Source organism: Dermacentor variabilis, chromosome 4, assembly GCF_050947875.1.
Source record: "Dermacentor variabilis isolate Ectoservices chromosome 4, ASM5094787v1, whole genome shotgun sequence".
Classification (NCBI taxonomy): Eukaryota; Metazoa; Arthropoda; class Arachnida; order Ixodida; family Ixodidae; genus Dermacentor; species Dermacentor variabilis.
In genome coordinates, this window is record NC_134571.1 from 11,154,154 (window position 1) to 11,174,875 (window position 20,722).

At 49.0% G+C, this 20,722-nt stretch overlaps 1 protein-coding gene across 4 annotated transcripts in view; it reads left to right on the forward strand.

The window, feature by feature from the left end:
- Positions 1-20,722, forward strand: part of Nup98-96 (nuclear pore complex protein Nup98-96) — a 286,308-nt gene that overhangs the window by 204,712 nt on the left and 60,874 nt on the right. For all 4 annotated transcript variants that reach the window (XM_075688115.1, XM_075688116.1, XM_075688117.1 and 1 more), the window contains one exon: positions 14,878-15,057. In XM_075688115.1, coding sequence (XP_075544230.1) covers positions 14,878-15,057 — 180 coding nt within the window. The remainder of the gene's footprint in view (positions 1-14,877; positions 15,058-20,722) is intronic.

The window sequence follows — 20,722 nt, forward strand, 5'->3', positions numbered from 1 at the left end:
CCATTGACCCGCCGCCGCAAGATGACGAGGATGACGACGCCTTCCTTGGCATAATAAGTGCGGAAGACTTCGCCGAACAACAACGAGGGGACCCGGAGCTAAAAGCCTTAGTCGAGTATTTGGAAGGGCACACCGACGTTGTCCCTAGGGCATTTAAGCCTGGATTATCTTCGTTCACGCTTCAAAACAACCTACTCGTTAAGAAGAACTTCTCACCAGTCCGCGCCGACTACCTTCTTGTTGTTCCGTCAGCGCTGCGTCCAGAAGTACTGCACGCCCTACATGACAATCCGACCGCTGGCACCTCAGTTTTTCCCGGACGCTATCGAGGATACAAGAAAGGTATAACTGGCCGCACCTAACCGCCGATATCGCCCGTTATGTCAACGACATGCCGAGACTGTCACCGACGCAAGACACCACCGACCAGGCCAGCGGGATTACTACAGCTGATCAGGCCTCCTTACCGACCTTTTCAGCAGATCGGGATGGACTTGTTAGGACCGTTTCCGACATCATCATCCGGAAATAAGTGGATCGTCGTGGCAACGGACTATCTCACCCGCTTCGCTGAAACTAAAGCTCTACCGAAAGGCAGCGCAGCCGAAGTGGCGAAATTTTTCGTCGAGAACATCCTGCTGCGACATGGCGCTCCAGAAGTCCTCATCACTGACAAAGGAATGGCTTTTACAGCAGAGCTCACGCAAGCCATTCTGCAATACAGCGAGACAAGTCACAGGAGGACAACTCCCTGCCATCCGCAGACGAATGGTCTCATGGAATGCCTGAACAAGACCCTTGCCGACATGCTAGCAATGTACTTCGACGTCGAGCACAAGACGTGGGATGCGGTCCTGCCGTACGTAACATTCGCTTACAACACGGCGGTGCAAGAAACAACACAGATCACGCCATTTAAGCTGGTTTACGGCAGGAACTCGACGACGACGCTCGATGCCTTGCTGCCGCACCTCACTGATGAGGAAAATCTTGACGTCGCTACCTCTCTCCAGCGCGCCGAAGAAGCCTGACAGCTCGCCCGCCTGCGAATCAAGAACCAGCAAAGGACCGGCAGCCGACACTACAACCTCCGACGACGCTTCGTCGACTACCAGCCCGGTGACCGTGTTTGGGTTTGGACCCCTATACGCTGACGAGGACTGAGCGAGAAGCTTTTGCGTCGCTATTTCGGACCGTACAAGATCATCCGACGTATTGGTGCACTGGCCTATGAGGTCGTGCCAGACGGCATTTCGCTATCACAGCAGCGCCGCTCACGACCTGAAATAGTCCACGTTGTGCGACTCAAGCTGTACTACCAGCGTTGATGAACTTTGGGGCTTCGCGTAACTGACCTTTGGACTGTTTCTTTTCTTTGTTTTGTTACTTATGTGTAATAAGTGTCCTTTTGTGTTTCGCTCTCTTATATTTGTACCATCGGGACGATGCTTATTAGGAGGGGGGTATTGACACGGGTACTTATCTTTATCGGGCAACCACGTTTCGCCGCCTAACAAATGTAATCGCACAGCGTGGGACGCGCCTGCATATATCTGAAGTTTCTGAAAAGTTATCGATGCTTCTATCCGCTGTCTGTTGTCGCCGAACCTTATGTTATCTGATTTCATCACCTGACGCGAATGGTGTAGAACTTTGTGGAAGGCATGCGGGTCCGAACGATTAGTCTGGAACATTCGACGACTGCTCTATAAAAGCCGACGCGCTTGACCCGCTGATCAGATTTTCGACGATCGCCGACCGTGTTCGCCGCTATTGTTGTGCTATAAGTGTAGCCTGTTTTTGTGGGCACAGGTTCGCCCAATAAAAGCTAGTTTTGTATTCCACCGTATTGCTGCTTTCTTCACCGTCACTACCACGTGACAATATACATTTTCAACAAAAGAGCCATATGAAATCAGGCTGCAAATATTAGCTCTGTATCTACAAAAGTTCTTCAGGTACACAGGAAAACATTAGACCTAGTTTCTATTGTGCCACCGTGCGAAACAGTTTCTCGATGAAGTGAAACAGGTTAGCTGCACATGTTTCGCAGAAAACATTTGTTTTCTGCTCAACTTTCTTTCTTCATAGCACAGTTAACAATTTCTATATCTTTCCATTTTTTGTGGTTGATGCTGTTGAACTTGAGGTGCACTCTGAGAGGGAACAACAGGCGCGACTGGGGGTTCGGCAAGATGTGGCTCATCATATCGCAGTAGCTGGTCGATTAGTTCTAGCCTGAAGGCAAACTGGTCGAAGTGCCAACTTCTCAATAATTCTTGGACTTCTGGATGCCTCCGACGATGCTTGTCAAACATTATAAAGCTATTTATTACAGCTATGTCAATAGAGTTGAAAAATGGCGTCTTCCACCAACGCACGGCCTTCATAAAAACGAAGGATCCGATGAGCTGGTCGGATTTATCCACTCCAAGCATGCCTACATTGTATTTATTGATCAGCACCGGCTTCTTCACGGACACTTCTGTCCACGTATTCCCAAGTTTCTTTCTTCACTTTGCAAGGAAGAATTTGTTTGCTGTGTGCGTGGTAGACATCATATTCACAACCCGCCTGTCTTTCCATTGCAGGTACAAAACATCTTGCTCCCGCAGCCATCGAACGTCCCCTCTTTCCACCTTCTTTTCCCACTGTGTGTCTTTGAGTTCACTTGGAAAGCTGCGCCGATTTTTCTGCATTGTCCCATGTGCAAGTGTCTTGCACTCCAGTAAATGAACAAAGATGTGGAAGTGTAGAAATTATAAAAAAATTATGTAACCCTAATTAAGAGAATTTTCACACAGCCGCGTCACAACATCGAATGCCAAACCTCACACGCTAGGTTTTTTGCGCTTTCCCATATAGACGCTGAATTGAACAGTGTACACCGTTTCCGAATCTGCTAAAACCCATAATTTGTAACCCCATTTGATCACTTTATACCTCATGTGCTGGCAAATTCCGGACAGACCTTTTGATTTCACCATTCTCTCATTGACGGAGAGGTTCCGACGCGGTTGAAAGAATAGCATGGAAGAATCGTTGACATGCTGAAGCAGAGAGGATATGCGGTGAAGCTTGCCATGGTATGCGAAAGTCATCTTCTCTGGATCAGACACACTCAGGAAGGCAAGCAACGCCTTGAACTTGGGGGGTTCTTACCCATGCTCTTGGGACAAAGGAACGACAACACTGTAGTGCAAACAATCACAAGGGCATTTATTGCACTTTTCATTGATCAATGCCTGCTAGCCGAGTTCCTATCCACAAAACATGCCGATGGGTGCGCGACAACTCTAGGAAGTCCGACTCACCGCGACCGGATAACGAGCAAATATGTTCGCCCCATACTGGACGCCAATGCCTGGCCATTCATGCGTACGGTGGCGCGTTCGAACGAGGCCTCACAAGACGGTCTCGCAGAAGCATGGATCGGCGCACGCACGGACCATCCATGCAGCTTGCCGACCCTAAGCCAAAGGGCAAGAGTCTTCTCCTTTCCGCACCCAAGTAACCCCGCTGTTAGGTGGCGTTAGCAGAGCCACACCGACTGCTGCGGGTATCAAGCCACTCGACGAAGCCGGATTATACGAGATGTGCGCTATGCGGAAAAACAACATATGAGGGGATGCGTGGGAGTCGCGCATACCTACATCCCCCCAACCTTAAATCATTACATATTCCGGTGAAACGTCACATGGTCTAACATCAATGCATGCTTCACGAACAAGGTAGTACATGCAACAGTGGCCGTGCCGAGGAAATGTCCACACGCTGTCCATAACATGCGAGCCGACATTGTCCTTGGGTACACCGCTGGCATCCACTGGTCACAGCAGCAGCTTTGCAGACTTGACGGCATGATTCCAGGCCAGGACTCCGGAAATGGCGACACAGTAATCGGTACGAGCAAGCGCCGCTCGCGCCGACGCGCCCTGCTGGCGAGAGCCACGGTAGCTGTCGGTGACCGCCGGCCGGCTCTTTTCTCCGCCGCCGAGGGTTGCAAGGTGGATACAGGCGGCCACCGAAGTTGCTGCGCCGAACTGGCCACAGCATCACGATTGCTTGGAATGGCTCGATCGTAGTCCGGGGCAGCAGCGCAGACAATGTGCAGGTGACAGCAAACCAGGGGTGGCTCCACTCACGCTGCGTACACTCAACGCACTCGGCAAACACTAAAGTAATGCAAGGGAGAGGAATTCTGCATGGGCATTGCCCACATGGTACGATGCTCAACTCGGCTGGCAAAAGATCGGGTGGCTACTCAGGTGCTAAGCTCACGTGAACGAGTAATTTCAATTTGTGCGAGGCTAACTAGAATGAGGGAAGCAAAGTGCAACACCTCAACGCTACGGTCCACGAGGTTGTGTCCCTCCACGTGCGACAGGCAGCTTCGTAACGCCTTAGGCCTAAAGCGTCGCTACCCTGACAACAACCGGCATCCAAAAAAAACAACACCTAAAATCGCGCAATACAGGCAGCCGCGAAGAGACATCAGTTCTGTTCGGTGGTCCTACCCCGCTCATTGCACACAGCATCCGAGTTGACGGTGCCCACCGTCCCAAACGGTGTCTGAGCGCCCGGTGCCAGGCCGCAGTACCAGTCAGCCTTTAGCGGCACCCGTCGCCTGCAGCCACCCAACTCCCAGAGCCACGACTTCATCGGTCAAAGAGATAGAAGAAGCTATTTACATAAGAAATTCGGACCACCCACGAGGCTTTCGTACTCACTCGCTTCAGGCTTGCCAAGGCTCCGCGGGCGCTAAGCCTTACTCTCCCAGGATATAGACCATGCGGCTTTCCTACTGACAATTGTCATTAAAAAAAATCATTTGCGAAAAGGCTTAGCATGTTGAAAAGTTCAAACACACTACAGCCACTGTCGCCTCGCTCAAGAAAGCACGCCGACGACGCTAGCAATCAAAATCCACGCTAGCCCTACGCTTCCATTCAAACAAAGGTTTTGAACAAAGCAAAACTATTAGAACTATCGTCCAATGCCCCAAGAGGTCCAAGTTGGGCAGCCAGATGTGGGGTTCTCACCCATGCTCTTGAGACAACGGAACGACAACACAATAGTGCAAACAATCACAAGGGCATTTATTGCACCTTTCATTGATCACTGCCTGCTAGCCGAGTTGCTATCCACAAAACATGCTGATGGGCGCGCGACAGATCTAGGAAGTCCGACTCACCGCTACCGGATAACGAGCAAATATGTTCGCCCCATGCTGGACACCAACGCCTGGTCATTCGTGCGTGCGGTCACGTGAACGGTGGCGCATTCGAATGAGGCCTCGCGAAACGGTCTTGCAGAAGTATGTATTGGCGCACGCGCGAAACGTCCGCGCAGCTTTCCGACCCCGAACCAAAGAGGAAGAGCCTTCTCCTTTCCGTGCCCAAGTAACCCCGCTGTTAGGTGGTGTTAGCAGAGCCGCACTCGCGCCATCTCTTGCGATGCGCTTCAACCACACCAACTGCCTTGGGCATCAAGCCACGCGGCGAAGACATATTACAGGAGACGGGAGCTATGCGTGAAAACAACAGATCAGGGGACGCGTGGAAGTCACGCATCCCCACAAACGATTTCCTTGGCATCACTGTAGGTGGAAGAAGCTCTGAGAATAATCTGCGTGTGCTCCAATAACAATGCAAGCATTGGACTTGCACGATTCCCATGTATACGAGAAGTCCGATGAACTTGAGCATCTGCTCTTGAGTGACTTCCTTCCATGATCCATCTCTTTCGCTATATGTGGGCTTCTCGAAAATATGCATCTACGCATACTTATTTGTGTTGTTGCATATCTCCCTGATGATTTCGGCAGTGAAAAACAACAGGAAGAAATGACGGCTCTTACGAACTGCCGCGTAGCACTCCGGAGCGGGATATCAAGGTCCACTCCCGGTGGTAATCGTCGACAAAACTCCACTCTCTGCGTGGCCGCCAGCAAGTGGTCCTGTCCTAAGGACGTTGAGACCCTGCAGGTAAGAACTGTGACCTTTAGAACACGCCGGAAATCCTTACGACACGATAACACAGTCCGAGAAGAAAGCAAAACTCACTGGCGGATACCTGTCAATGTTCTGGGCCAGTTTGCCACACTTTCGTCATCCATACTGAAGTCCGACAAATCGAAGTCATCTTCTGAGTCTGTGCTGCTACGACCATCTGCAAATTCAAGCCCAGATGCATCGGAATCCGTCGAAACTCACCATTTCCGTAGAGCGTACGCGTGCGACGTAGATGCCATCTCAGAAACAACGAGCTCTCGTCGCCCTGACTATGCAGGCGCTTTAAGTATCCCCGCGCAGTGGAAAAGAGAAACACAAATCCGAAACTGATTATTTTATCAGTTTTGGATTTAACTTTAACCCGATTGGTGGTGCTAGCTGTCCGAAGCGCTCGGAGAGGCGCCAAAATTCGAACTTGTACCACTGAGAACATACTGTCGACGGGAATAGGCGCGGTCACGAGAGTGTTAAGGGCAGTAAAAGACATGCATTCATTTTTTTCGGGCTTCCCGATTTTTTTTACGTTTCCGCGGCCCCTAGGGAATCCAAAAAATTGGACGTTGACTGTACAACTGACCAAATGGCCCGTGGGGTGAACGCGCGGTGGAAGGAGGACGAGAACTGAAAGGACCTACACATTTAGGAATGAATGGGAAAAGAAGTGTGCTGCCACTTCTTTCAAGGAGCTTGAGCTCAAAAAACAAATTGTTGATTGATGTCCCAGAGGGAGATGTCCCTCATCCAAACCAAAATAAACTCTTTAAAGCAATGAAACGCAACCTTGAGGCGCTTTGCGCGGGCTGAGAGTACATCAGAACAGTTAAGATTGATACACCAGCTGTTGAGAGAGAATCTCACTGATGAGAAAGTCCAGACCTCATATACCAATGAGTTTGCCATCAGTTGATCGAAACAGCTCTTATCCCCTTCAGTCCCAGCATCCACATTTGTGGACACAACCTTTTTTTGCCATTTCTCTGGAGTGTTACCAAGGATGGGTTAAGCTTTGGGTAAAATGAACATTCTGATAACATAAATTACTTCCATTTTACTTCTGAGTGATATGTATCATTACAGAGTACCGCTTTGGTGAAGGCACTACCGTGTTTTACGTGACGTTTGACGCTGGGCTTGTTGGTAGCAACCTTGAAGTATATATTTTTTCTTTCTTGAAATTCTTGAGGCTAAGGAATAACTTGTGCATGTAGTTCGAGCGGTGGATTTAATCCTTATTATGAAGAAATGTAGCATGACTGAGTATACAATATTGAAATATTTAGTTTCTCTGTAATTATAATGACACATCATCTACCACCTTGATTTGCTTTCAGTGGAGTCTCAAGCACCATCTATGTTTCACACATGCATCACAGTCAATTATAATTTGTGACTGAAGGGGATATTCGAAAATATTTGTTTTTGTATGCATCTTCTTTTTATTCGTATTTGAGAAAGTTCAACTCGATTTTAAATGAGTATTACCATTTCTTTCCAAAGATATCTTATTCACTACGCATTTTACTAACCCCTTCCTTCTGATTTCTTTTTGAATAAAATATATGCTACTGTGGATTAAATTAAATGCTACTGTATTAAGTCGTATCTTTTAATTATTTTTTAGCAGCTTACTAGAGAGTGACAGTGTTAGGCGGCATGTTGTCAGCCTGTCTTGTCATGTCACTCATGGAATTTTGCAAAGGCACTCAGGGAAAACCTGGAAAACTCAGGTAATTTGGGAATGTCTGCTTAGTAGACACCCTGACCCCACAAAAGGTGTGTGCCGAGTGCAGATATTTAAATATGCATTAATAATCTGGGGTTTTAAAAATTACCGAAAAGCCTGTGTTTTGGTTCCTCAAATGGCTAGAAATCTCTCAGTACACTGCTGTATACCAGTGCTTCCATATTCTGGAAAGAAGTTCAGTATTCAAAACTTAACTGCAACAGCAGTGTATTTTACGTTACATTTGGAGTTAATATTTCTCAGAACTGGTGCTATGCATATATCTGTAGCAAAGGGTTATTGTTGTGTCGCCGGTGCAGCGACACGAAGTGAGCATGCTACATGAGTGCAGGCCCCATGCTGCTAACAACCTTTAATGAGGTGAGCCTCACTTATGTACATGAGTGCTGTGGTGCCATCTGTTCAGTATCCCGTTACCTACATGATGTATGAAGGCCATCTGGTGTGAAGGCACAACACTACATCTACCCCTTCTCTTGACAATAGAACACAAATGATGAGGTTACAACGGAAACAGTGAGTGCTTCTGACTGACTAACAAAATTACAATGAAGTCATTTCTGGCGACTACCTAATAAAGTCACTGTGATTAGTAAGTTCACTGCACTTAATCCCTGAACCTCTCTGGTGGTCTTCGCTCCCATGTAGAATGACGGAGCCTTGACTCCACTGGCTGATGGGCGATTCCTGGTTCGCCAACACAATCAATACACAGTCACAAGGTCATGGTTTCGGTTGGTGGTCTGCCCGGTAGTGGTGGTGGGCTTGGCATGCGAGGAGGCAGTGCTGAACCCAGCAGTTCGGGAGACTTCTGGTGCGGTTCAGGCGTTGGTGTGATTTGGCCGTGGTGCTCTGTGTCCTTTGAGAATGGTGTCCGAGCTCTTATGTTGCCTACCGACAGGTCTGCATCCATGTTCCACAGCAGCGATTTCTCTGTGGTCACTGCTTCTTCTGTTACTGCTTCATGGGGTGCAGCAGAGAATTCAGAGGCATTTCACATTCTACCGTCTGCCAGGTGGAATGATCAACATCCTATCTGCTTCAGGATTTTGTGTGGAGCACCAAAACTTGGGGTGCCTTTCATTCCAGGCACTGGGCGTTTCAACTGCGCATAGGCACCCACTTCAGATTTGGGCTCCCTGGCTGCTATTTACTTGTCTGTATACATCTTGCTGCTTTGTTGGTACTCATACACACGGCACTGAAGTCTACGCACTTTCTGGGCAGGATGGGTGCCTAACTCTGCAGCTGGCTGGCCGATGATATTTAATGTCCTCATGTGGCGACCATGACGCAATACTGCTGGGTGTGGCGCTGGGAGGTGTGGCTCAACAAATACCCAGGCACTCCGTAACGGTGGCCTTGGTGGGTCGCTGCTCCAGGAGAGCTTGTTGTATATAAGATTTGAGTATCCTGCTAAATCTCTCCACCAAGCCATTCACTTGAGGGTGGTAAACTGCTGAGAAGAAATGCTTAATACCCCTGTCCCCCAGAAAGCACTCAAAAGTTCATTTGACCTAAACTGTCAGCCATGATATCATCTGAGACTAGCTCTGTAGGGTAATCCTCCCGTGCAAAGACAGCAAGTAGGAAGTTGGTCATCGCGTGGGAAGTGATGTCACTGCAGAATGCAATCTATGGCCATCTGGAGAAGTAGTCTACCAACACTACGACAAATCGACAGTCAGCCAATGCCCACTGAAAGGGGCCCCATAATGTCTATTGGTACTTTGTCTCGGGGTCTTTCAGGGAGTGGGACAGGCTGGAGTGGTGTGTGCAAGTTCTTGACACTTTTGTCTGAGGCTTGGCAGCCCGTGCAGCTTCAGATGGCGGTGTCAACTTGGTTGTCAAGGCATGGCCACCAGTACTTTTCCCTGATGCACTGCTTAGTCTTCACAATTCCCAGATGAGTCTCATGGGCTAACTGGATGAAGGCATCCATTAGCCTGGCAGGTACCACAACACACTTCATGCAGAAAAACAACCCATCTACTGAGAGCTCTTTCCGGACGTCATAGTAGGGTTTCAGATCTGCAGCAAGTCTTTTCTGGGTTGGCCATGATGACTGGACGAAATGCGTGACCTGTCATAGTATGCCATCTTCAGCGGTAGCAACCTGAAGATCTTCTAGATGTACAGATGATGTGACTAAGGACAGGACCTCCTCGTCGACCTGGAAGCCACCCTCTCTATCTGAGACTGGTAGTCGGGAAAGGGTATCTGCTACCTGGTTGTAGGCTCCGCTGCGGTACTGGACACTGAGATTGTGGTGTAGCAGCCATGCGATCCACCTTGCAAAACGAAGGGGCCGCTGCCCTTTGCTTCGGGACAAAGGCAAGGAGACCAGAGCCTAATGTTCTGTTAGTAGAGTAAATGACTGGCCTCAAATATAAACATGTCATTTCTCACAGGCCTGTAGACAGGCCAAGGCCTTATGCTTTCCAGCCGAGCATTTTCGTTCTATCTCTGTTAATGTCCACAATGCAAATGCCACAGCTTGCATGTGTGACCCCTCCCCTTGTTACAGTACGGCACCCAAAGAGTATGCAGGTGCATCTGTTGCGACAGTGATGGGCAGCATCGGGTCAAACACTCAGAGGACCCTGTGTGATGCCAGAAGTCTCTTTATCCTTGCGAAACTTTCTTTGGCGGCATCATCCCAGTCATTGCAAAGTAGATGGCGCATTGGCTCTACCTCCTCTGCCAGTCATGGGACGAACCTATAATAGCATTCAACGAGCCCCAAGAAATAGCGTACCGTGGCTGCCTCTCTAGGTGCAGGAGCGTTAACAATTGCGTCAACCTTAGTTTGGAGCGGTCCTATACCCTCTGCACTGACGCGATGTCCTAAGAACGACAACTCTGATGTGTTCAAGACGCATTTTTCGTTGAGCTTGAGTCCAGCTTCCGCGATTCATGTGAGGATTTGCTTCAGGTTTTGCATGTATTGACTCTCCATTTTGCCAAAAGTGATTATGTCATCCAAGTAGCAGAGGACCCCTTTGCAGCCTTAAAGTATCTTCGTCATGATCTACTGAAATGCAGCTAGTGCCAATGCTAACCCAAAGCAGACCCTCTTGGGCCTGAAGAGGCCTTCCTGCGTTATGAACGCAGTTAGGTCTCTGCTGCCTGGGTGGAGCACAAGCTGGTAGTAGGCTGATGCCAGATCCACCTTGGAGAAGCAGCGTGCTGCATTGAGGGCATGGAGCAACTCCTCCATATGAGGCAAAGGGAAGTTGTCTGCTACAATAGCTTTGTTTGGTTTGCGGAGGTCTACACACAGTCGAATGCTACCGTTTGCCTTGCGAGCTGCTACAATTGGAGACACCTACTCGGAAGCGTTAATTCTCTCAATAACATCTGCAGCAAGTAGGTTCTTGATCTCATCAGAGATAGCCTGACGGACAGAAAATGGTAGGCGCCTCAGCTTCTGCACGACGGGTTCGACGGAATGTTTCATCTTGACTGTTATGTTGCATGCCTTTGACCAGTTCCAGGCCAGGCAAAAACAAGTGAACAAACTTGGTCCATAGTCCTGATGGCAAAGCAAACTTGGGAGGGCCAAGGGACGCATTTGGTGTGGTGCTTTGAGGCTGAAGGCCTGGGCTCGTGGCTGGAACTTCTGAGCATCCCTTCGGGGACATGTGCAGGCAGTGCAATTATTCATCCATAATGCGAAAACCAAGGGCTTCAACAGCATCCAGACCGAGGAGAGATGTCCCACATGGCGTAGCATGAAAAGTTACCACGGCCGCTTCCCTTTGTATGAGACTTGAGCATGGAATGGCCTGGAAATGGGAATCTTCTTGTGCAGAAAATCCAACAGCGTGAGCTGGGAAGTTGTCAGCTGTGCTGCATTGCTAAAGAAGCATTGGAATTGGTTCTCCCCCATAATAAACACAGCCGAGCCTGTGTCGACCAGAAATTTCATGGCATGCGCTGCTGTCGTTGCGGTAACAAGCACAACCTTGACCTTGATGTAGACAGTTATGCTTTCTTCAGTATGGACCGCCAATATGCTAATGACACTCGTAGCATCTTCTTCTGGTATGATTACATGGACCTTGGCAAAATACCCTTCTCGTATATGTGACGGGAGCTTCGACAAGCTCTCTGAAAGTGGCGACGGCATCGACAGGCATAGCATGTGCAACCACGAGCAAGACATGCCGAAGGCAAGCAACTTGCTGCACTGCAATTTCTGCCATTTCTTTGTCTGGTCCCAAGAGAACAGCGGCAGCTGCATTCACATCATGTGCGGGTGTGGTGTGCATGCTTGACCACCTGAAGTGGCAGTGACTCTGGAGATCTGTGCTGTTATCGCAGTGGTCCTCTCGCCGACCATGTCTGACTGGGCTATCACGCAGCTGCTTCTGAACTTGGTGAACTGGATTAATGAAGGCTTCACTTTCGTGCTGGGTCTGTTCCTGAAGCAGTGCTATCTCGACAGCATGATTGAACGTCAATTGAGCAGCAATCTCTCCTGTAGTTGTGGGCACATGATGCCTGCTACGAGCTGCTCACACGTTCTTGTTGGCTTGAGTGGTGAAATTGCAAAGAACTGCCGATTTGTGAAGCGTGACAACAAACTCTGTGATGGGCTCATCCTGCAGTTGGCGACACTCACAGAATCGATGGTGTTGCAGACAAATGTTGCAAGGGGCGGCGAAATGCCTTGTTAGCATCTCGAGGACCACGTCATACTCGTCAGGTAAGTGTGGAAGCATCTGTATTCCGGTGGTGGTGGTGGTGGTAAACATTATTAGAAGGAGGAAGGGTAAAGGGGGACATGGCTGAGGGATCGGGCTCAAGTAAGGCCCTGGTCCTGCTTGGCCTTCTCGGCCCAGTCCACCAGTTCAAGCTGTCGGTCGACGTCCCCGGAACTGAGCCAGGCTGTCCAGTCAGTCTCGCTGCTGACAGGGGGACGAGAAAACGGGAACGAGGTGCATTCCCACATTATGTGTGTGGGTGTTCCTGTTTGTGAACAGAGCCTGCATTGATCGCTTTCCTTGCGTCCTGTGATCTTGTTAATGTACTTTGGGTGTGGGTATGTGTTTGTCTGGAGTCGCCTAAATGTGACCGCTTGCGTTTTATCAAGTTGCTTACCCGGTGATACCTATGGGCTATTTCATGATAAGTCTCACAGGGTTCCTCGTGTATCCTCCTCATTCACGCCGTCCGCATCCGCGGATGAGGCTCGGCGCGCGAGATCTCGAGCCAAACTGTGAGCCGACGCATTGCCGGGCACAGCCGCGTGAGCGGGGGTCTACACGAGGGTTTTCAAGCCGCTTAGGGGGTGCCGCGTGAGGACATGGTTTGCCCGTTTGGAAATTCTACCGTGGACGAAATTGTCGATGGTCTGCTTGCTATCGCTGATGACGATATTCGCTTCCACATGCATGGCCATGGCAATCGCAGTTTCCTCTGCTTTCCACACTCGGCCAGCCGTGATTGCTGGTAATTATACTGGTTTCTGCGATGCCAGTGGTGGTGGCATCTGGAGCAGATGCGACAGCAGGTGCATTGCTCGGTTGCTCTATCTTGATTTGTAACGTACTCAGCGGAGGCGCATCGAAAATGTGCTCTCCTTCGGTTCCAGGACAACGCAGCAAAAGAGCCCGGTGGCGGGGTGTGGGCCGCTCCGGACGCCAGTAAAAATGTCTCTGAAGAGGCATAGTCAGCGGGGCCGTGGCACAGAGGGTAATGCCAGGGGCAGCAGGGAATAGAGGCAGCGGTGAAATCCCAGCGGTTAAAAACATCCTCATCGCCAGATTGTTGTGTCGCCAGCGCAGTGACATGAAGTGAGCATGCTACACTAATACAGGCCCCATGCCGATAACAACCTTTAATCAGGTGAACATCGCTTATATAACATGGCACTGTGGCGCCATCTATTCAGTGTTCCATGACCTACGCCACATATGAATGCCATTTGGTGCGACGGCACAACACTACAGTTATGCTTTCAGTACTGGCAGACTGGCTTAAATTTTGAAATTCAATGTTCCTCTGAAGTCATTAATAAAAAAATTTATTAGTGAAATTTTGTTGATAGTCATATTGGCATGGTGTAAATCAGAGGTGTACAAATATTAAATATCACCGAATCGAATAGTGAATGTTCTAATGATTTGATTGTACAATATTTTCGGTATAGAGACCCGCGCAGTATCGAACGTCGTGTGCACTGCAGAGCCCTTTGTGCTTGATGCCACCTAAGTGAGCTTTTCACTTCGTTTTCGACCTGAAAGGAGCATGAATGGGCTGCCCCAGCTGACACGGTAGCGGATTTTCTTGGTTGAACGCCCCACAACATCGGCCTTAGGTGGGAATCGCACACACAGCACCCAAACGTCGGAACTTCTAGAACAGCGCCACGCAGGCCAGGGCTAGAATGTTCGTCCGGGTTGACAGGACCGATCAAAATGATAAAGCAACGTGGACAGAGGGAACGGCAATAAAAGCAGTGCATATTTCGTAAAGTGCAAAGATCGAGCCGATTAGCATTGACAGGCACACAGATTGTTGTATATACGGCGGTGAATTTCACCCTGAGAAGCCGTCAAGCTAACCCGCACGCATAATCTCAGCACCTATCACATGATGAACCACCCATATAAACATACTAGCAGCAACCATTCTGTGATGGCTTGCTGCATTTTACCACATCGGCCAGCGGAGAATTTTCATCACGAGGACATTGTTTAGACCATTAGGTCTAATCGACTCTGCTTCATGAGGTGTCGGCAATTAAAGTTATGGTTTGGTGCCAAATCGATACAAATTTATTCACAGCAGATGCACAACACTCGAAAAGCCGGCAAGCCACCTTGAAGATGAATGCGACTGCACGGGGTGGCAACAATGTTGTTCATGGCCACCATCTTTGTGACACAGGATACGGCAGCCTCTCATTCCTGATGCCAATCGTAGATGCACATTGGGGTATTTTTTCTCCCTCTATTAGAGCAAGGCTAGCTTTGGATTTACCCAGTGGGTGCAAAAGTGTCATGACCCGGTTGCATGGGTTAGCATGAACAGCTGATAAGCAAAGGGGGCAGGGGCTAAAAAGGGTTTGGTTTGTCAATGTTACTAAAGAAGTTGACATGCAATGTGCAGGAGGACAGCGAACTGTCTGTGATACTGAGCTATCTGAGTGGGCGGGATGTGTCCAAGGCATGTGCGGTGGCCCAGCGGTCTCGAGATTTCCGGTTGGGTCTGCTTCTGTCTCAAGGTGGCTCCAACCCAATCTGCCGACTGATGCTGAAGAAACAGCTGGACCACTGGAAAAAGTTCAAGGTGAGTTGGCTGAAGGGATGGCTTTATCACCTTCCCCTGAGCATCATGAATTTATCTCTCTTACTTCTGTAGCAACGCCTTCTTTTTTTCTGATCTTTTAAAAAGGACAGTAACAGCTGGTCTGAAGTGTGACTTTCAAATTTTGCTGTTGCTTCAGTTTTATAGAGAGAAAGTAGCAGTCACTGTTTATTGCCGCTATTGTTTCATTAGGAGTGCAAAGACGCATGTAACAATTTTGTTATATCCGTCATACTTGTATGCATGCTTGGAGACTAGATTAGTCTTAAACACGATTACATATGGAAAAACTAATAGTAGAGTATAACTGTGTAACTTCAAATAAATAATTTTACACTCTAACCTAGCAGCAACTGGATTGCATCGCATGTTTAGGGTGTTTCATAGACTTTGGTGAAATGATAAGAGATAAGACTAGGTGTGGCCCACCATCCCATTTGTTATCGTAACAGAGTGGTTCAAGAAATGTGGAATATCAAAGCCATTGGACTACAAGGAGACAATGTGTTGTACACAGACAGCGGTAAAGAGCTGTCATTGATCAATGATGGCGCATATTAAAGGGATACTGACACAACATTTTTGAGCCTACCTTTTTTCCCCTTTTAAAAGGCCCCTCACAAGGTCTGGCCATACTGAGCTGACAAGCGCAGAGCATACAATGCGTGCTAATTGTGTTTGCGAAGAATTACATCGCTATGCGCCGTGGAAAGATCTGAAATTTCAAACTTAACGCTGTTTTTCTTTCTCTTCGCGGCTGCCATGCTCCAAGCCAGACGGTGACATACTCGTGTTCCTGCGCCTACGTATTTGTGTCCGCAGTGTGACGTCGCTCGTGGTGACATGTGACTTTGAGAATTATTCAAGACAACATCTGTTATATGTGCGATCTGTTGCTTGAATTGACGAATTGAAATTTAGAGAAATAATAAAACACAAACGGAATGTCTGCGTCTCTTGTTTTACTTCACACCGAAGCAAGAGAGATGTACTTTCACTTCGTCTGCTTGTTCCCACGTTCGTGCAGTCACGTGCGCAGGTACCAAAGCTATGCCATTTTCTACTGTGTCCCAGCGCTGTTAGGAATGGCCGTACAAGGTGACAACGTGCCAGCTATTTCAGCCCGCTGCACGTGTTCCTATCCAACCGCACGGGGCGCACTTCAGAGAACTGCGAATAAAGCGGCAGCCACGTGGCGCGGGGTCTGCTCAGGAATGTGGTACCGGGCCGCGCCACCCGGGACGAAGCAGTTCTACGAAGCCCCTCTGACGTTGGCTCCAGACCTTTACACCTGTGTGTGTTTGCGGCACTGAAACCTGTGCAACGCGTGTTTGTGAGCCCTCCTCCAAAAGGGCTGGTCATCAACGGTGACGTCGAATGGTGACGTTGAACGATGACTGGACAAACGTTTCCGTCCACTGGGAATCAAGGGGGGACCAAGTACTTATAAGCAGCGGTTGCCGGCTGCTAGGGTGTGCTCGAGATGTACTAGTGAGCTGAGTGCTCGTTGTCATGCTCGAAATGTACTCGTGAGCTGTGTGCTCGTAAGCTGTTTGCTGTATGTTAGTCTTGCGGGCTCCATATGGGAGTCACGCTAGACTGTTGATGTATGTCTTGTCTAAGATGTAAATGATGTAAATAAATCCTAGTTCCTCCCAAGTTCATCCCTTCAGCTACGACTGCCAAATCTTACAACTGAATGGCAGCGGTGAGATCAGCCTACGGTTCCTAGATCGGCCTACGACTCGGAGACACCAACGACAGCTGACGGACGTTGGCACATGGTGACCGACCGGTATCCTGATCAAGTTAGAGGCGACTTGGGATTGACCACCTCTTGCAACTGACTGGATACGGCTTAGAAGGACTGGTGATAAGGTGCTGCTTCAGTGGGTAAGCGTTTGGTTTTGGCTGTAAGATTTACCAGGCTTCAATTTCTCTGTGTTTGTGGATTTGATTCGCGGGGATCTTTTACTTGTATTCTGATTTGCGTGGGTATCACAGCAAGTATTGTTTGACAGCAGAGCCAAAGCTTAAAGTAGCGACCATGGTCCTAATGTGTTTGACGAGAGCTGACCTGTTGTGGTTGTGTGAGGAGATCGAGGTGGACGTAGAGGAGGACTTGACGGAAGCAGAAATTCATAAGGCAATTCGAGAAAGTAACAATGATTCGAAATTCATAGAACAAACGGGTAAACAAATTCTAAGTAAGAAACGGGAACAGGAAGCAATTAGGCAAGAACAGGATGAATTTAGGCAAAAACAGGAAGAAGCTAGGCAGAAACTAAAAAGTATTTTGCAGGAAGAAGGCCTAAGAGAAGTTACGAGGCAGTACATTGATGCACTGAACATAGAGATTGAAGGTTTTGAGCAGTTAATCGAGCAAAGTCAACAGCGTCTTGAAAAATCTGTAGGCTGGACGCAGCGAAAGTGGCAGGAAGTAGACAGCAGATTTCAGTCGAAAGCCGAGAGAAGGAGTAACACCTGCGAGACTAGCAGCACGTTCACAAGTAAACTCGAAGTGCTAGCAGCTAACAAAGCCTTAGTGGCAGCAGAGGCCGTTAAAGGCCAGAGTGAGAGCGACGAGGTGCTGTGCCAACAGAGGACTGTAGAGACAGCTAGGCCAGCTGCGAACAAATTTGCACAGTTACCGCGCGTGTGCGTCGCTTGTAATGTTAGCGAGGTTGCTAGCGAAGTAAAGGGTACTGCTGACCCGATAGACACGAGCACCCATATCGAGTCAGATCTCCGTGCCGAAGAGAAGTGCCAGCTGGATGATGCAGTTGAGAGTAGTTCTCAGGATGGCGAGCTCCGTAGCTCACGAAAGAACAACTGCATTGTTCAGGGATCGGTGCGGCTCTCCACCAGTCTAGTTAGCCAAGAGAGGGGTGATTTAGTTATTAATCACTTGGACTGTGCAGGTAAGAGACCGATCAGGGCCGACGAAATGTGTAACGGCCAGCACGAGGCGCAAGAGAGCGACATGAAAGAGAATTCAAAGAGAAAGCGCTGCAAAAAGAAGCGCGGTAAAGACCGAAAGACTGTGACTAATGTAGCGCCGCCAAAGACGGCGAGAGACCCAAAAGGCCAGGGCACGAGGAAAAGAAAGGTGCGGTCGTCATGGACGATGTTGACGCATCCTAAACATTCGAGCCACAGGTCAAAAAGAGACCGAGAAACATGTGCTGCACGGACGCGGACAAAGGGCACGGGGCAGTTAAATTCCTCGTCGTTCCGTCGTTCTTTTCGAAGCTCAGCGTGTAGTACAAAGAGGCGCAAGGTGGCCAGACGAGACCAGGTGGGGAGTAGCGACGCGGTTAAACGAGTTCGTGATGAAAACGGGGCGCCAGGACGCAAATTGGCAGGGGACTGTAACGTCTTGAGGGAGCTGATAGTGAGTCAGCCCTTTTGTTCCCCAGTAGCCAGAGTAGCTTTCGGACCGCGACCACCTCGGGTACGGCTCAAAGTATGAGTCAGTCGTAAGCAATCGGGAACGGGAGGCCAAGAGAGCTTCCGTGGAAGTAAAGCATGTTGTTTTGTTTTATTTTTGAGCACTCGGATAATTTTCGCGATTTAAGTTTCTTTCAATATGTAAGGCATGAGCTCTGTTTATGTTTTGTTTGAGAAGCTCGAGATTTGAAAGACGCGTTTTAAGTAAACATGTAGTTTCGCGAGGTGTTCATTAATAAGTAGATAGGCTTTCTTTTTTTGTGTGTGAGTAGCCTGAGTGTCAAGGTTATCGTTGAGAGGCCTATGGTAACGCGCATGTGTTTTAGTTAACCTTCTTTCTTTATGCGTTTTTTATTTTCTAAGGTTAACCGCGTAGGTTTTCAGTAAGTGCATCATTTGCACTGAGAAGCGTTCTTAGTTCCATTAGTGCGTGTCCTGTGTGGACGGAAGGCAGCAGATTTATGACTGAGTTGCTCGTGTGTGTTGAGGGCAGCCGTATTCTGACTTCTCTAGTGAGCGTGCGTGGAACGAGTTATCAACAGACACATTTGTTCGAAGGTTCCTCTGTGTTGCGTAAGTTACGCAAGTTGGGCTGTTCGTTTAAGGAACGTGTCCTGTAGGGGCTAAAGGAACAAATGTGAGTCAGCGTGATGAAAACTTTGTATGATGCAAGCACGTTTTCGGAATAGGGACCACAAAGCTAGTGCAATTGTATTTACGTACCTATGGAGTTGGCCAGACTGTTCAGTGGCAACAGTACGTGAGATAACTACGCCACTGCGATAGGGTAAGAACAGGCTGTTCGTGAAGTTAGGCTGCTTAAGATATGTTCGGGTATTGGTGGTTGAGAAGCCTTCGGTTTAGTTCTACATAAACCTTTGCTCTTATGCAGTGCGACGGTCGGATTTGGTCAAACTCAGGGGCAACGTGAACGCTCGCTTTGGCGGCACAAAATTTTGGGGCAAAATTTGGGATTCCCAGTTGAGTGACTTGCATTGAAAGTGTGATAGGAGGCCTGGTGGATTAACAGCTGATTCCGGGCGTTTGAACGCTGAGCGGTATTGTGTTGCTGGGTCGACTCTTCTGTGCCAGTTGTTGTGAGATGGTTGAAGGCATTTCAAGTATGCAGGGGTTGCAGAGAGCAAAGCCATCGTCTTGCTCGCCAGCCATTCTCTTCCTGCCCAGCGGTTGCCAGCACTGGCCAGGCGAGATTTTCCGGGCCATGGAGGAGCTGTTAGGAATGGCCATACGGGGTGGCAACGTGCCAGCTATTTCAGCCCGCTGCACGTGTTCCTATCCAACCGGACGGGGCGCACTTCAGAGAACTGAGAATAAACCGGCAGCCGCATGGCGCGGGGTCAGCTCAGGAATGTGGTACCCAGCCGCGCCACCCGGGATGAAGCAGAGTTCTACGAAGCTCCTCTGACGTCGGCTCCGGACCTTTACACCTGTGTGTGTGTGCGGCACTGAAACCTGTGCAACACGTGTTTCTGAGCCCTCCTCCAAAAGGGCAGGTCATCTACGGTGACGTCGAACGGTGATTGGACGAACGTTTCCGTCCACTGGGAATCAAGGGGGGACCAAGTGCTTATAAGCAGTGGTTGTCGGCTGCGAGAGTGTGCTCGTTGCGTGCTCATTGTCATGCTCAAAATGTACTCGTGAGCTGTTTGCTGTACGTTAGTCTTGCGGGCTCCATATGGGAGTCACGCTAGACTGTCGATGTATGTCTTGTCTAAGATGTAAATAATGTAAATAAATCCTGTTCACCGAGTTCCTCTCTACAACCTTCAACTCCTGACAAATGGTGGCAGCGGCGAGATCGTCCGACGACTCCTACATCTGGTTGACAGCGGTGGGATCGTCCGACAACTCTTACAGCGCGTGATCATGCTCTGCGAACGACTTCTTCTGCCTCAGTATTCGTGTAACACTGAATTATACCGCTAGTCATGTTTCCTTGTGCACAGCAAGCAACACTGTGTGTTGCACAAACGAGACAACAGCTCGCGCATGATGCTGTCAGCGGAAATGTGTAGCGAGGAGAAAAAAAAATGGGCCTGTGACGTATGCGTCACTCGATCCTCGAGGTCCGGTATGGGAAAACGCAGGGAAGGAATTTTGCTTGTGCAGACTGGAGAATGTGGCGAGTGGAGAAAGTGTCTTGCTTGGCAGTGGAGCCTGCCTGCTGAAACCATGG